At 42.2% G+C, this 17,341-nt stretch overlaps 1 protein-coding gene across 4 annotated transcripts in view; it reads right to left on the bottom strand.

The window, feature by feature from the left end:
* AUTS2 (activator of transcription and developmental regulator AUTS2) overlaps nucleotides 1-16,605 on the bottom strand; it is a 1,143,092-nt gene extending 1,126,487 nt beyond the window's left edge. For all 4 annotated transcript variants that reach the window (XM_060078085.1, XM_060078086.1, XM_060078087.1 and 1 more), the window contains exon 1: nucleotides 15,875-16,605. In XM_060078085.1, coding sequence (XP_059934068.1) covers nucleotides 15,875-16,183 — 309 coding nt within the window. In that variant the 5' untranslated portion in view covers nucleotides 16,184-16,605. The remainder of the gene's footprint in view (nucleotides 1-15,874) is intronic.
* Nucleotides 16,606-17,341: the final 736 nt, after the last annotated feature.

Raw genomic sequence — 17,341 nt, 5'->3', positions numbered from 1 at the left:
CTCTATTCTAGCCACCATCACCTCCTACAGTTACTCACACACCAAGCCACTTCTTCCTCCAAGCCTTCACCCTTGCTCTTTGCTCTGGTTGAATGCTCTGCCCCTGGCTATCCACATTGCTTGCTCCCTCACTTCCTGCAGGTTTCTGCTCAAATATCACCTCCTCGAAGAGGCCTCATCTAAAACCACCTCTATAAAATTGCACATCTGCACACACATACCAGATTCTCACTATCATATCTTTAACCTGCTTTTAAAAACCCTGTCACTACTCGACACATTATGTATCTGTTTATGATTTACAGCATGTCATCCACCCCTGCTAGAATATAAACCCCGTTAGAGCAGATATCTATTTCTCTTATTCACTACAGCATCCCCTGTGTCCACAACAGTGCCTGCCTGGCTCACAGAAGCAATTGATAAATATTTCTTGAATGAAAGAACAGACGACTTCAGATACCTTTTTCTTCCCAAAGAGAATCTCACTCTTAATACATAATATATAAAACAGGTAAAGGTGGAGCTCTGGTTGAATGAGGTGAGGGCCTCCCCCTCCACTGACTCAAGTGTCCCCTGAGGTGCCCCAAAAACCACTGCCCAAATGATGTCCAAAGTCACTTACTACTCAGAAAGTCTTTAAGTCCATGTTATTTCTGTGAGACTCCAAAGAGAAACATTAAATTTGATAAATGACTTTCCATTCTGTGATTTCACTTATTATTCACTGGCAGATGCATAAAGTACCCTAAAAATTCAAACCATACCATGTTCCAGAACTGCTGTATCCCTGAAATATCTACAACCAAATAGTAGGCATGTCCTACTATGGGGGGCAGGGGGCAGGTTGGGATCTCTTTCCATGCCCTGTTACATCGTCTCTGAGCTTCTGGGACCTACTGCTAAGCCTCTAGGCTGCAAAAATCTCACTGCTTCTAAGGGGGTAAGGAAGAAGGGTGGTGGACCCACGTGGAGACAGATGTTATACAATGGAGGATATAAATTTGGGCCACCTGGTGACTTCCTGACTCCACTACGTAGGCTCTTTTTACATCTAAATGACCTCCTGCCTTAGCCAGCTTTGGACTTACATTCAGGAAAACATAGGTTGAGGGAGTATCATGTCCTAGAAAAGAACTCTGCACAAGGCATGAACAGTTGTGAGCAAAACCCCAGAAAAGCCAGCTGACTACAATATTGTGATAAGATCTTATGCACAGCTCAAAGACTTCCTCAAAATTGCAGGAAAGCTATGAAATATACTCAGCTAACAAGTAAATAGGACCTTTGCAAATCTCTATCATCCAGCCTAGCAGTGCTGAACTAAGCAAGAGTTATCGACTGAAAGCGTGGTGACCCATCCTCTAACACTGTAATCTAATCCTTAAGCTAAAGACAATTTAATGCCTTTGCATGTCCATATGTTCTCTAATGACGCCATTGCTGTCAGCATGCTACAGGAGTGCTTCTTGGAAGATGGAAGTAATGACAAAGCACATCACTGGGAAGGCAATTATATGCAGTACTAACCATTTTACAATGGCCATATGGGCTTTACTTCAACAATGTAATTTCAAAATCAGCCTGAGCATACATATTTCTCTGTCCTTAATCCCAGGGACACCATACTAAATGAAATAAGAGTACAGATGAAATATGGGCAGCTCATGTAGAAATCTACAACACAATGCTACGGTAATGTTCATCTGAAAACAGTAAACAGAGGGCACCCACTGCCCTGAAGTGAAATGGACACCCGTCTGTACCTAACCTAATAGAAAACATCACAACAGGGGTATTATAAACCACCCGAGAGGCAAGGAACAACACAAGGAAAAGTTTAAAATACACAGATCCTACCTAGTGTTCACAATCTGGGACAGGCCCGAGAGTGATACAGAACTCATATTGTACAAATATATAAAATTCAGGTATAAGGGATTGCTTTTAAAACTCTGAACTTAAAGGTATGGTGCCTATGACACGAGAGTTTTATAGTTATAGTTAAATTTCAAAGGACATGCTTTGACTTGGGTCTCCCCTACAATCATAAACTGCTAAAAACTGAAATCTGCTGTATTTCCATTTTGGATGTGCAAAAGGATAACCGTGCTCAACTGTAGTTGGAGAGAGAGGGGCAAGACTGCAGGTCTCAGAGCATTAAGCAGAATGGTTCTGAGAAGAAACTGCCTCCTCTCTCCAAAAAGACTTTTCACAGAAGTATTTACTTTGACTATCTTCATATTTTCACCCAGAAATCTTTTGAAATGTCACACCCAGGGAGGGTACTGCACGTGTGCGTGTGTGTGTGTTATACCACTCCTTAAGGGATGGTCATCAGTCAGGTCTGAATCCCCAAGTCTTAGAAGATGAACTGTGTGGAGGCCCAATTTGGCCCAGAGGAGATGAAAAGGGGGCTTCTCAAGACTGTACGGTACTTGGGACTTCCCTGGTGGCACAGTGGTTAAGAATCCTCCTGTCAATGCAGGGGACATGGGTGCGAGCCCTGGTCTGGGAAGATCCCACCTGCCATGGAGCAACTAAGCCCATGCGCCCAACTACTGAAGCCCACGTGCCACAAATACTGAAACCCACGCACCTAGAGCCCATGCTCCACAACAAGAGAAAAGCCACTGCAATGCGAAGCCTGCACACCACAACGAAGAGTAGCCCCTGCTCGCTGCAACTAGAAAAAGCCCGCACACAGCAACGAAGACCCAACGCAGTCAATAAATAAATAAATAAGTTTATATTAAAAAAAAAAAGAATGTACGGTACTCTAATCACAGTTGGGATTTCCATAAGAAGCAAATCTAACAGTCACATTCTCTTTTGAGAGAAGAGACCACATACTCTTTTGTAGCAAAGACAAACCTCTACAGGGTGGAGTGGGGTATGGGTGAGAACAATTTGCAAATGTGCTTAGAATAATGAAACAATGACAGAGGAAATAATGTACTATTTGTCATTGGTACCTTCAAGATAAAGATATCTTAGTACATTCTTTCACCAGAAAGAATGCAGTACCTATTAGTTAAAAAACAAAAACAAAAATCTACCAGTAAGGTCTGTCTTACTGTGGAATAGATTGCCAAGAGAAGTGCTACTTCTTAGAATAGTTTAAAATCAAGCAAAATACTTAGGAATTTATAGTAGAAAATAAGCTTATACCCACAATGCCCTGTTGAGAGGGTACCAGCCCCTTCTCCAATTCTACACTTCTGTTCTAGGGGCTGTTGTAAGAAATCAGCAACATTAAGTATGTGAAAGGATTCAGTACACAGTTACCCTCAATATTACCAGCCTGAGCACTTGCCTTTGACAAAGGCTTAAAATCTACCCGATCTGTGTGACCAGGAAAAAGGTCAGATTTTAATACAGGGAAAAACAGTGAAAGAGACAGAGAGAAAGAAAAAGAAAAAAAAAATCAAACCAACAACAAACATGCTACAGATGTACTGTATGAGTGGCAGCCACCTATGGTAAACTCCAGCTTTTAAAAACAAAATAAAGAACTTCCCAAAAGATGGTGAGGTACTCTCCCCTCCCTAAGTCCTATTATTATACCTAGAAAATCCCTTGTAACCAAGACAATTTTCAGCAGCAACAAGGAACAAACAAATGTTGCCTACCAGAGACCCATTTAGGACTCTGTCACAAAATGAATCTGTATTAAAAGAAGAGCAGAAAGGGATGAGGAGCTCGAGCTTTCAGGTCAGGCAGAAACCGCTGCATTTCCTGCCTCTCATACTGACCTTCTGCAAGTTGACTTAACTTCTCTGAGCCTCAGTGTCTTCGACTATAAATCAGGGATATCATTCATTTTTTCCACAGCGTAGCTCTAATGAGACGATGAATGCAAAATTCCAAGCACAATGCCTGGCACAGAGTAAGTACTAAGTAAGTAGTAGCTCCCTCTCCTGAAGTTTCTTTTCATAGAATTTTTGTGGAAATAGATCAACCCTAAATAAACACTGACTGAGTACCTACTACACATGGATTACTGAGTAAAGGAAGAAACAATTCTGAGAGCCTCAAATACCTCAAGAAGGATATATGTAGGGAGAGTACAGAGGCTAAAGTTAGAGAATAGAGGGAAATGAAACAATACATTAGAAATATAGGAAGATAACTCTGGCTCTCTCTTTTCCAAGGTTCCAGTCATATTCCCAAGTTACATACAACAAGCCATGACAGAGCATATAACAGACCAAGAAAAAATTAACAGCACTTGAACTTCCCACCAGATCCCAAATAAAACACGGAGTACACTGTGTCATGGTCAACACTTCAAAAACTCCCTTAGGCTTTCCCCAAGATCTTAATCCATGGGAAAATCATTTCAAAAAGACGAAATACTCTGAAACTTAAGAAATAAAGCATTGCTCTGAGGTCAGCATTATCAGTAAGTTTATTATTATTATTACTACTACTATTGCTATTGTTGTTATCTGTGATTCTGGAAACAGAATTGCTGCAGATAAAATTAGTTCTGGGTTGAAATACAGGTAAAGGATGGCTTTACTGGACAAGTTTAAAGTATGCATGATCCAAAATACATTGCCAAAAAATTTAACAATTTTTATAAAGTTATCAAGGAAGCGAGAAGTGTTGTAGATATGCTGAATTAAACACAGTTTTTGGTACTTTCAGGTATTACATGAAGCTACTTTTAAACACAGGAAATATTTCTGGAATCACACTATATATTCAGTGCTTAAAAACAGTTATATTCCTTCAACTGAAGATGACCTGGAACAATCTGGGCCACTTCTATATTAGACTAATAAAACTAATTTTAAAACAACGCAACTGTCTAACAGGGAAGGTTTTAACACTCAGGTATGAAATCACACCTCCCAGCACACAGGCTGAATTATCCCCCAGCTTCTCACCTGTAATTATCATTTGCTCCCTCTCCAGGTGGCTGTTAGCCACCAAGTATCTTCCTAGGCTCACATCTGTAGGTACAAACTGCCTCTGGGGCCTCACATGCTATGAGGGTGAGAGGGAGGACAAAAACAAAAACTTCATGCTGGCTTAGACAACTTCTGAAAATATCTATCTTCAACACACAGCACAAGAGCAATTTGATAAAATTAAAATACCCTTATGTCACCACGGTTAGTGATAAGTATTTTTCAAATAAAAAGAGTAAATTTACTTCACAGTTCCTGTAGAGGCCAGCTTCTTCCATTAAGGCCAATTCCAAAAATTTAGCAAAAGATCTTTCATCAGTTGAGAAGGCATAATTAGATGTTTTGATTAAAGCATTTTCCTCCCCTGGTTAACAAGATATAACAGATGTCACCGACTTCCCTAATAACAATACAGTCCTGCACTTGGCATCTTTACAATTTTAAAAGTGAACTGTCATATAGAAAAATTATAGCTAGGGTGTCTCCATACAATCATGGCTCTGAAGTGGTTATGACATGCCCGGACTTCCCAATGGAACAGATATGGAAAATCATACTCCATATTCATAGCTGCAAGCCCTCCTTAGCACGCACTTGAAAACCAACCTCTGAAATCTGAATGATGTGGGCTTATTCAAATCACCACCAATTATTCCTGGAAGCACCAACCAAGTGAGGTATGAAACCTGTACAGAAAATGCAAATCTCACAGTCACTTTCTTCCAGGAGCACGGGGAACACATGCAGAAAAGTGTCTCAGGAAAAGCAATGCCCACCTAAAGAGACTCACTCTAACAAAATCCAAGCTTCTATGCAGAGAGGAAGAGTACCATACTTGATTTTCTTTTTTAGTCATATTTTTTCACAGTAAGATTCCCCTGGTACATTCACCCAATTTACAAAAATTCGATTTACACCAATTTTGTCAACACATCAGTCCAGGGTATAACTAGAGATAGACCTGCATTTTAAATGGGAGGCAGCCTCTCTGACTGAAGTTCAACTCAAACATCCTGGTTTAACAAGTGCATCAGTGACATTAAGCACAGATCTAAAGATTACTCAGACCCTCTCTCTGTCAGTTGCATGTGTTATTTATAGGACAGTATATCAATCATGTGTTCCCCTTATTATTTCCTATGTTCTGGTCCTAAGCTATTTGGTCTGCCAAATTAATACATTCCATTGTTGCTGCAATCTAAACAATGCTTGATAAAAGATTAATAAAATAGTTGGGTTTTCTGCAACCACAACATACACACTCAGGGAAATTCATCAATGTCTTTTTATTTGCATATTTGGCTGACTGCCCCCTGCAGCAAATATGTAAGGTACCAATGCTCAGGTATCCTGGTTTATGGTTTGCATTTAATTCAGGGTGTCAATCTGCTTCTGTTTTAATTACATCCATCTTGATATGTTATTACAATCTCATGAAAACTTCTTTTCATTGTATGAATGGCTATAAATATATACACATGACAAACAGTTGTTATAAATTTTCTGGTTCAGCAATAAACAGGCAAGATGGCTTAGCCAACACATCATGTGGATTTAATATTTTGAGTCTTTCTTCTTCAGAAGAAAAGTTTGGTTGAGTCTTCAACTCAACCATATTCCAAAGTTCACTTGTTTCAAATGTTCTGCTACCAACTTTAGTAAGTTGCTCTGAGTCTCTCTGAATTGCCAGGCTGAAGAAAAATATTCTACCCAAAAAAATTACGTTAAAATTTTAAGCGGCCACATTAAGATCATCTTACATTCAAATAATTATTTTATCTTCCCATCGGTTATTCAAGGATAAGAAACCCTCACATCATCACCCTAATATTTATTTTTTCTCTTACATCCTCATTATGGAGGGGAGGGGGTGTTAAAAAAGACTAATGGACCTGCAGAGAAAGGCCAATTGTGCACTGGGGGAAAGATACTGGGTAATAATCAGAACATTTCTTGGGGAAAATGGGAATCTTTACAATCATGGTTGATCATCCTCATTTGCAGTTATTATTATTATTATTATTTTTTTACCTTCCAATGTTCCCAATCCTTAGGAATCCAAGTACTGAGGAAAAGCAGTCTCCTAGTTTCACTGGATAACACTGAGAGCCTCTAACTCCCAGTGTGATCTTAAGCAGGACAATTAACCCCTCTAGGCTGTGTTTTCATTTGCAAAATGAGAGGAAGAACTACAGCATTTCTAAAGACAACAACTGTGCCTCTAATGTCGCTCTGGCTTAGAAAGCACATCAACCAACAATAGCTGAACTGAAATGGATCAAAAGACTGCTCTGAAAAAGTTGAGGTCCTAACTTTAGGATAACACCCCCTGAAGATGTAGCTATGCACATTAAATTCAAAACTGTAATTTTCACATATAATCAAACTGATCAGCCTAACAAATGAGAAAGGAGCAAACTTTGTAATATGTAGCAACACACAATACCAAATGCTTGTTTCCCCTTTTGCCCCAGTGAAAGTATGATTTCACTTGAACTATATAAGATCATTTCTTAGAACAGCACAATCCAGGATCTTCATTATTTTTGCCAACTGAACATGTACAGAGAGAATGGGTGGAACATTGGAATTTCTAGTATGTGGCTGGAAAACAAGTGATATTCTAATGTTCAACTACTGTTCCATCTACATCTTTATTTCCTTAGGTTTTTTTTTTTCTTACTTAGTTTCTAACTATGGAAAACTATTCACTAAATCACCTTTAGCCAGCAACCTTTAGCCAGTAAGCATAACTGCACAGAGACCCTAGCAAACAACCAAAAAAAAAAAAAGTCTACTTCACTATAACTATCGAGAAATCACTGCAAAACTAGACTCTCTTAATTCCTCTTTTCAAGCTCTAAAATATCACTGCCATGAGAAACTTTGCAGAAATGTAAAATGAAGTTGGTGGGTTGTGCTACACGGGAGGGTAGGTGTGGAGACAAGGAAAACAACATCCCTGACATCCCTCAGGAATCATCACAACTTGACCCTGGCATTGACTTAAATCCTGTCCCAGATTCAGTCTAAAGGTATCACATTTCACCCATATAACCCAGAGTCGCATTTTGTCTTCACAGGCTGTGTTTCTGTATCTAACCCAGGTCATTTCAAAATGCTTCAGTTAATAACAATCACACAGTACTTGAAATTTGAAGGCTTTCTGTCAAAAATGAATCCCAACCTGCATTAGCCATTTTCCTTTACTTACAAACTGTGGGCTTTCCCTTCTCCTCTTGTGACTCCATTTTACTTGTGTCCAAATGCCATATCTCCGCGCACTTGGGTTTTCCAGGGCCCAGAGATATGGCACTACATGGTATAGTGGCAAGCCAAAACGACAAAATATATGTATGTACTTGGTCATTTGTGGTATTTATTCAGGCAAACTCTAACCAGAGCTCACAAATGAATGAGAAATCAGAATGATGAGCTGATAACAGCCCAGAAAACTGAGGCAAGCAATTTATCCTCATGGTGCTACCTTCAGAGTCCCTCAAACAGACTGTCAATGTTCAAATAATAAGGTTTGTAATTCAAAGTTCTACATTTCATTCAGAACTTCCTAAATCCATTGCCTTTCAAAATTCATAATTTTGATAACTCTATCTCAGTAAAGGAAGAGAAGAGGAAAGGGGGAAGGAAGTTGGGAGGGAGGGAGAGAAGGAGGTAGGTGGGCAGTGGGTGGTGGGGAGTCTACTGGATCCTAGGATGAGACTGACACATGCACTAGTATATGAAATAAAAACCTAGAAAGACGGCAGCAATACAAATGATTTCAGGTTACAAGTCCCCTTGCAAAAGATGGAATCAGAGACTGAAAAGGAATGACACAGAGAAGCCTGTACTTGCCTAGTCTCTTCCTAAGCAAGCAAAGGAAGCCAGACTAAGTTAAATCCACCCCTCCCCTCTTCAGTCACTAACAGCATAAAAAGGATCTATTCTTTGTGACCTTACAAGATAAGTACTGACTGCATACCCCCTACCCTGCAGGCTTGTTAGAAGAAATGAAGTAAGAACACAGTTCAGATCTGGAAGAAGAAACGCAAATTTAGGGCCTCACCAGCCTTAAATTCTGTGCCCCAGTTCTAGAAAAAAAAAAAAATTCTGCATTCATCTATTCATTGAACAGGCACACATTATATAAGAAAAGCTGTTCTGACCCAGCTAAATGTCCCTAAATTGGTTTTGATGCTCTCCTGTCTTGGGTTTCGCCAAATTAATTCCCTTCCTGCTCTTCCAAACTTCAATTATTTGAGAGTTTTTCAATCTGATTTTTTTCCAGAACTTTCTCAAATGAATAGCTGCTATCCCATTACCAAGGTCTTTTTCCTATATCAACAAAATATTGGGTTTAATCCTAACCCTGAAAAGTGTTGTTTCTTGAGAAAAAAAGAAATAGTATGAGGCACTTTTTACAAAGTTAGGCTACACTTAATATATTAGTATATTACAGCATAGGGGTAAAATAAAATGTAAAAACACTAACCCACCATCCACCCTCTGCATGCGTGCACACACACACACTCCCTCCATCAAAAAGTACAACTGACCTTATGTCCAAAGGCTTCCAAATTTAGCAAGTGGAACCTAAATTATTCTTTAACAGCTGTCCTCAACTCTTATTTTTTTGGCTTGGGGACCTTATTTATAATCCTCACATTCTCTCAAACTAAATAATCACCATTTTTTTTTGACAGCATATAGAACTGTTGTATAGTTAGAATCTCTTTAACACCCTCAATGCTCCTTGAATCTCCTGGAATCATATTGAATGCCCTGTCTTTTTTAACCCTTTTTCAATGGTGAAAGCTAGAGGAAAACACTCTCAAAAAGGATTAAAGGGTAATCACTAACTTTGTGATTCAGTTTTTAAATTTACTGATTCATGTATACCCTGCCTACTTCCAAAAAAGATCTAAAGTAGTTCATCTCAACAACTAACACAAGGCATGTGGAATCACCATATCGCCATCTTCGACCTCATCTCCCATAAATACTCCTGGAGTGATGCTCTGCCTTGTTCAGTGACATACTGAAATTCAGTAAGCATAGTAATATACTTGAATTCATAACCAAGCACGTTCACAGTCCTTTTTTTTTTTTTTCTGTAGACTTTCTCACCACTTAGGAACTCCTCAGATCCTAAAGCTATGCAAATTGTCTGAAGTGAAATGCTGGAACTGACCCATTTACTCCACAGTCCCATCCCAAACTTCCCAAGATAGAAAGAGAAAAATGTAACAAAAACATAGCTCCATAGCTTTCACTGGCTGTGTAACAGCAGATGAAGGGTTCTGACCTTTCTTGAATGAACACATCATACATAAGCGAGCAAAAGGCAGATAATCTGAAACCTTTATTTTAACATCAGTGTCAACCTCCTTTCTCATCCAGCCTTCGTTCCCAGCTTGCTAAAAATCAGCATTACAGGAAACCAGAAGGAACCAAGATAGGATAAAACTCAACTCTGGCTGGAAGGCAGCTTGGTAGCATCAGAATTGGGCTGCTATCACAATGAAAGAACTATTAATGAGATCACTCACCAATATTCACCTCATGTGTGGGGTTGCTAACAATCAATGAAGGGCTGACACCAGGCAGGAAAAGGGAGCAGAAGGAAAAGTGGACTAATCATCATTATTTACATCTCACACTCCCCTTGCCACTCCTACTTAAGCAGCAGCCTCTACTCTGACTCCAAACTTCTGTGCCTGGTTTTCCAAGTTGTCTATCATCAGCCCACTCACCCTAGACTCAGAGACTATCAAGTGCCAAGACCTGGAAGGGACCATTGAAATCTTTTCCAGCATTTCCCATACTGGATTATAGATTATGAATTATAATGCCAAGAATGAAAGTGCCCTGTGGTCATATAAATTAGGAAATAAGGCACATCACTTCTCCTTCTCTAATATCAAAACTCATATACACATTACAAAAGACTTCTAACCTGGGCAGAACAAGTCACCCATTTAATTTTGTCTAGCCCATCAAGTTCCAAAACTATCTGAGAGTAGATCACATTTTTTTGGTCTGGAACACAACCTATGAACATCCACAGAACTATGTCCCGTTCCAGCTTGGGTACCTTTGCTCTGAAACTACTCTAAACCTCTCAACTTGTGGAAAAAGAAAATGAGGCTTTTAAAGAGTGCCTTCCCAAGGTCACTCAACTGGTTAGGACAGCCAAGCCTGGAGTATGGGTCTCCACTGGTCTCCCGACTCCCAAACAAGCACTCTTTCTTACACAATTTTGTTCTCATTTCTACCAGCACTCCCTTGCCCGCAAAACCTAATCACTCATCTTGTTTCTGTGCCTTCTTCACCATTCCCTCTTTTTAGAATGCCCACCCCCCCCACACTCCCTCCGTGTCTATCCAAATCACTTCAACCTTCTAGGCCCCATATTCTCCAGGAAGCCTTCTCAAACACTTCAGCCTATCTCACTATCCCTTCTCTGAAAGCCTATTGCACCTAGTTGGTATTAGGCATTCAAGTGCCTGTTTCAAAAACATTTTATAGGTGCTGGACTTAATTTTTCAACTAAACTGCACACTCCTTCAAGACACTATATATATTTTAGGTGTCTGCACTCTTTCTAGTACCTTGCACATATCAAACACTCCATGAATATTTGCTGACTGATACAAGGAAAACGATTAATGCTTTTTAAACAACGGAATAAGTGAGATTTGACCATAGTAAATTATTACAGCCTACAAACCTGGCACGTTACAAGCACATCAAATTCTGTACAGCCTATTTACACTACCAATGTGCACGTAAGCCCTGAAACACATAGGAAATGAAGACCACATGAAAGTCTTAGTTTGATCCTCCACCCACCAGAACTGAGTCTTCCTTCATTTTCACAAGCCTGCAAAGCTCCAACTAGCCTCCTACCTGCTAATCCCACAATTTCATCTTTGCTTCCCTTGGTCAGTTGTACAAAAGGAGGCTGCCCTAAGAACCCAGTACATAGCAGCCGAGTGAGGGGAAAAATAATGGATTTGCAGATTTTCAGTCATAGTGCTCACATGGCTTCCTAATCAAGACTACACAGAAAGAAATGCAAATAACGACAGAAAGGTAATATTATCTGGCACATCAGGGTATGCTGACAGTACTAGAACCCCAACATTCCCATTTATACTTTGTTTGCTGGAAACCACTTTTTAATGAGGCTTGATATCTGGGGATATTCACTTGTATTAAAAGAATATTCAAATAAACAATACCATACCAAATGGTAATTCTGCTTCTCAAATGCATAATGAAAAGAACACCATGTTCAACTTTCGCCTCCTCACTTACCCTCTTATCTTCTATCATGAGGCTCTTCACAATCACATACTTGAACTTCAGGGCACAATTACTCAAGACAAGTGTCCCTGCAGAATACGAAACTACCTCTGCCAGTTTCACTGCATATAAAGTGTGGGACTTCTCAAACCCCATCCAAAGCTTTCATTTTAAATAAGAACCAACAGTAGTGAAAAATAAATCAACATAAAAATGTAGATTCTCATTAGACAAGTTTCTTATTTTTCCTCCAGTACTGTAAGTAAAACCACAGTTAGTCTGGAACAATTTTATCAGGACATTTCATTATGAGTTAGGAGCCCCTTCTTAAAAGGGAAGTCAAAATGAGCTACTCTAGACAAAACCATAGGAGTCAAATGATGTGCCCATTAACACCCAAAGTATACACTCCACAGTTAGCTAGCTACTGCTCTGAACCCACATAAGCTTAAAAGCCAAGCTGTGCAAGCCAATATTTCTGGTTTCTAATCACAGTATCACACTAGCAGCAACCTTGATGACACGTGGTGACAAGTGATTTCATTTCTACACACAAAAACACAGTATGTATTTAGGATAACTCTTAGAATCTCTAATAATTCTTAACATTTACAAGCACTCCTGTAACATACATTTCTGTCCAAGTTCATAGTTTAGTTGTCTGCTTCCTAATAAGCTCTCACATTTCTTAGTGATAGTTCAGTAAATCTTCCAAACTGAGTACAGTGGGACACCAGAGGTTTTATTTTAATGATCACCACACACATATGTCTGACCATCCAGCATGGACACAAATGTGATAAGCAGCAGACAGTTCTACCTTTTCCCAGAGAACCAGACATACATGATGATTTTTATTCCCCACTGTGTGTTTTTAACCTCAGAAGTGTATTTACAGCTTTCCTACAAAAATTAGGATGCCTAAATGTGAACACTGACAGGATATTTGATGATATTAGGGAACTGTTGTTAATTAACCTGGGTGTGATAATGGTACTATGGGTTTGGGTGGGTTTTTTGGGTGGGTTTGTTTTTTGGTTTTTTTTGAGTCATTACCACTTAGAAATATATACCAATTTTCTCACATCACATCTCACATCACATCTGGGAGGAGAGAATGAGTAGATGGCCTAAAGATGAGACATGAGTTGGCAATTGTTGAACCTGGTGGTGGTGTGTCAGTACATTGGAGATTGCTATACTGTTCTCTCTACTTCTGTATATGTTTAAATTTTTCTATAAAGTTTTAAAGAAACTTTTTAAAAAGTCAGACCTTTATACCCACAAAAAGATATTCAAATGATATTCAGATATGAAGGTAGTGTAATATTCAGCTAACCAAAGTAACCTGGGTTTTGAATCTAGAAAAGTAGCAGAAAAATAATCACAGCAAGGAAAGGAATGGTATTAATGGTACATTTCAAACTTGGCCTTTAAAAATTAAAAATTTTTTTACACCCAAAAGAAACTAGAATGGGCACATTTTCTCTCAAAAGCCAGATGGATAGACATATACATCACAAGCCCAGTCAAATATTTATTAAAAGTAGAACAATCAAAAACAACTGCATAAGTTATATTTATCTTTACTTGGCCTTCAAAAATGTTCATGGGAATCTGGAGGCCCCTCTTGCTTACTTACTGAGAAGGGCCACATAGCAGAGCAGGATAACCATGCAGGAAACAAAACCACTTATAAGCAGCTCTTACAAATACTGTCCTAAACCAACCACTGATAGCAACCAAATCCTAGGCAGCGTTTTCTAATTCATGTACTAGGACACGTATTGACATTTCAATTCCTATTTTAAAGCAAAAGAGAAGCAGAGAGACAGAGAGAAAGAGGTCACACTGTACAGTACCCTCCCACCTTGGCAAAGTTGAAGCCACAGTTAGAATTATCCTAACAAGTGGTGAGCCTCAACACTCAAAAGAACTCCATAAGATCCATTTTAGCCAATAAACCACCAGTTCTAGAACCCAAGGACAACTGATTCAATCACTAACATCAGAATCTATGGCCACCAATACCACCACCCTCCCTTCCTCCCCAACCACTATCCACCATCCACTACCATCACCACCAGCAGCCCAACCAAAAAGCAGTTTAAACAGAAAAGAACAACCCTAACAGGAAGGCTTCCCTTTTTAAAAATATTTAAACTTGACACCCAAACACACACAGAGAACCAGCCGTCTAAACCTCTAAACCTGTACAGTTACCGCATGTGAGACTTAAGCTGTCATTAACAAAGCTTGCATTTGAGCATTGCAAACAATACCATAATAACAGCAAAAACCAAAGGGAAAAAGAAAAGTTTCTTTCAGGAACCTCAAACCATCACACCAGGTGCAGAAAAGGCTAGAAACCAACTCCTATCTTGGTTTTGTTCTTAAGAAAGCCGGACCAACTCTGCAGAGTCTCAAAGCGCTCTGTATGTGTGGCGTGTTGGGGGTGGAGGAGAAAAAAGGAGGTTACCTTTATACAGGCCAGTGACCCATGCCAGCACCAAATCAGATCCATCCAGGTAGAGAGAGTTTCCCTCTGACCCCTGGACAATCTCCTCCTACCTGCCCCCCATCACCACCCCCAAGGAGCCCTTCAGCTGGCAGAAAAATGTGCATTTGGAAATCAATGCTGCAGGTGCCCAAAGAATAAAGAAAGACACACAGAGATATACACACACACAAAGCCAATCAGAAAAATAAAAAAAAAGAAAACACACACAAAAAAAAAAGGAAAAGGAGAGGGACAATTGGGTGACAAGCCCTTCAGATACCAGCTAGGATTTTATTCTTTCCTCCCACCAGTCCTCTCTAGTGTACATTTTTCTGTCCTTTAACCGAACTGCTCATGTACACACACATGTGCATATGTATGTGTATAGATAATATTACAATTAACCCTTTCTGTAATAGAGCCCTGTACGGAATACAGAAAGATATTCCATCCTTTCCTCTCTTCCCTCCCCTCCTCCCTCCTTTCTCCCAACCAGGAGAAAACGCCCCCTTCCCCAGCTTCACCAAAAAAAAAAAAAGAAAAGAAAAGAAAAGAAAAAAAAAAGGAAAGAAAGAAAAAAGAAATGAAAAGAAAAAAAGGGGGTAGGGGAAGGGGGGCAAAGAACCACAAAACCCCATCAGTCTCTGGTCCCGAGGACACCCAGGAAAGGTCTATACAAACACACACACAGGGACATATGGCTCTGTAGAAAGCACACAGAGAACCGTCCACAGGCGCCCCAAACCCAGCAGACTTCCACCAGCCAAGAAGCCATGATTGGGGAGGGAGAGGAGGAAGGAGTAGGGGCAGAGCTCTCCGTGGAGGGGGGCGCATTGTTGTGATGCCTGAACCCCTTTCTTTCTGCCCATCTGCTGTGGAGGGGGTGCGGGGAGGGGGCGCAGGGGGAAGGCGAGAGAGAACGAGGAAACCTGGAGACCAGGCACGGCTTGTCGATTCCCTCCTGCTGCCTGTCTGCCCGCGCCCCCAGCTCCCCCCCCACCACCAACAATAAGACCTCAGCCTAGACAGACAGCCAGCCAGACCGACCAGAGCGCGGCGGGGGAGGCACCAGAGCCGGGCGCAGCCGGCGGCGGGGGGCGGGGGTCGTGACTATAAAGGGAAACCGGGGGGAGGGGGTCCCCCTTACCTCCAGCGCTTCAAAAGTGACAAAGCTGGTCATGGCAAATCCATCAATGATGTCCTCTTCGGCTGAGGTGGACTCTCTCCGCTTCCTCCGCGGGGGTCTGGGCCGGGACGGGGCGGAGGACGGGGGCTTCCCATTGTCTTCCTTGTCGGAGCCCGACGACGAGGCGAACGAGGGCGCCCGGGTCCGGCCGGCCCCGCCGCCGCCGGCCGCGCCGGCCCCCAGTCCGCCCCGGGAGCGCCTCTCCCGGTCTCGCTGAGATCGCGACCGCCGCTTTTTGCGGAGTCCATGGCCCCGCGTCGGGCCATCCATGGCTCTGCTTCGCCGGGGTCTCCCCGCTAGCCGCCTGCCCGCCACAGGCTCCGGCCGCGGCCGCACAAAAAAATTGACACCAATCCCTCCCTCCCCCTTCTCGGCTTCCCTCCGCCCCGAGGAGGGCGCGGGGGAGACGGCGGCCGAAAGAAGGGAGAGAGGGGAAGAAAGAGCGGAGAAAGAAAAGGGGGAAGGGGCGGAGAGAGGGAGGAGGGACGGGAGCGAGGGCGAGAGGCGAGGAGCCCAAGTGCGGGGCTGCCCACAGCACCGAGGGTCGGAGATTCCTGTGAGCAGCGCCGAGCAAAGTAATGGCTGAACACACAGGTCTCCTTTAGAGGGGAAAAAAAAAAAAAAAAAAAAAAAAAACTCACCAAGCAGGCAATAAATCAGAATAGCGGAATGCTTTGATCAAGAGACTAGGAGGCTCCGGGGAGCCCTCCCCGCGGCCATTCTCCGCCGCGCCCCCCGCCCCCCGAAAACGCCTGCTCCCCCCTCGACTCCAAATCGGGCCCGAAAAGGTCGCGGGAAAGTGGGGGCAATGAACTTCACCCGCCCCTCGCGCAGGAAAACACCCCCGACGCCTCTCACACACGCCTCAGAGAAAACTCACTCCCTGGCTCCAAAATTTTTAAGAAATGCATCCAGGGGAGGCCAAGGCTTCCAAGCAACCTGAGAAGGACGAGACCCCCCAGAGAGGGAAGCATAATAATGAAATAATTAGGAGGGGAGAGGGCGAAACTGGAAGAGGTGGAGAAGGGAGGTGGAGGAAGGGAAGGAGGATGCTGGAGCAGTTGTGGGGTTTGCTTTTCGGGCTTGGAGGGGGAGGAGGAGGAGATGAAAGAAGAGAAGAAGCAGCCCCTGAGACTGCCACCCACCCCCCCTCCTCAAAAAAATATTTTTTCCAGTCCCAGAGAAGAGGTCACCCTTCCTCAAAAAAGGGAGGGGGTGAGTCAGTCGACGAGGAAAGCAGAAAGAAATCTCCAGCGGGAGAGACACCGGTGTGCCGCCGCCGCCGCCTCTTCTCTTCGCCCAGCCTGAGGGAGAAGCGCGGCCAGGAAGCGCCAGGAACGCCGCTCTCACCGCCGCCGCTAACGCTGCCACCGCCGCCGCCGCGAGAGCCCCGAGCCGGAGGGTGCACGGCGTGTCCCCCGGCGGCTG

This window comes from Mesoplodon densirostris, chromosome 16 (assembly GCF_025265405.1).
Source record: "Mesoplodon densirostris isolate mMesDen1 chromosome 16, mMesDen1 primary haplotype, whole genome shotgun sequence".
In the NCBI taxonomy this organism is placed as follows: Eukaryota; Metazoa; Chordata; class Mammalia; order Artiodactyla; family Ziphiidae; genus Mesoplodon; species Mesoplodon densirostris.
Note: the sequence above shows the minus strand (reverse complement) of the source record. Positions and strands in the feature narration are given on the sequence as shown.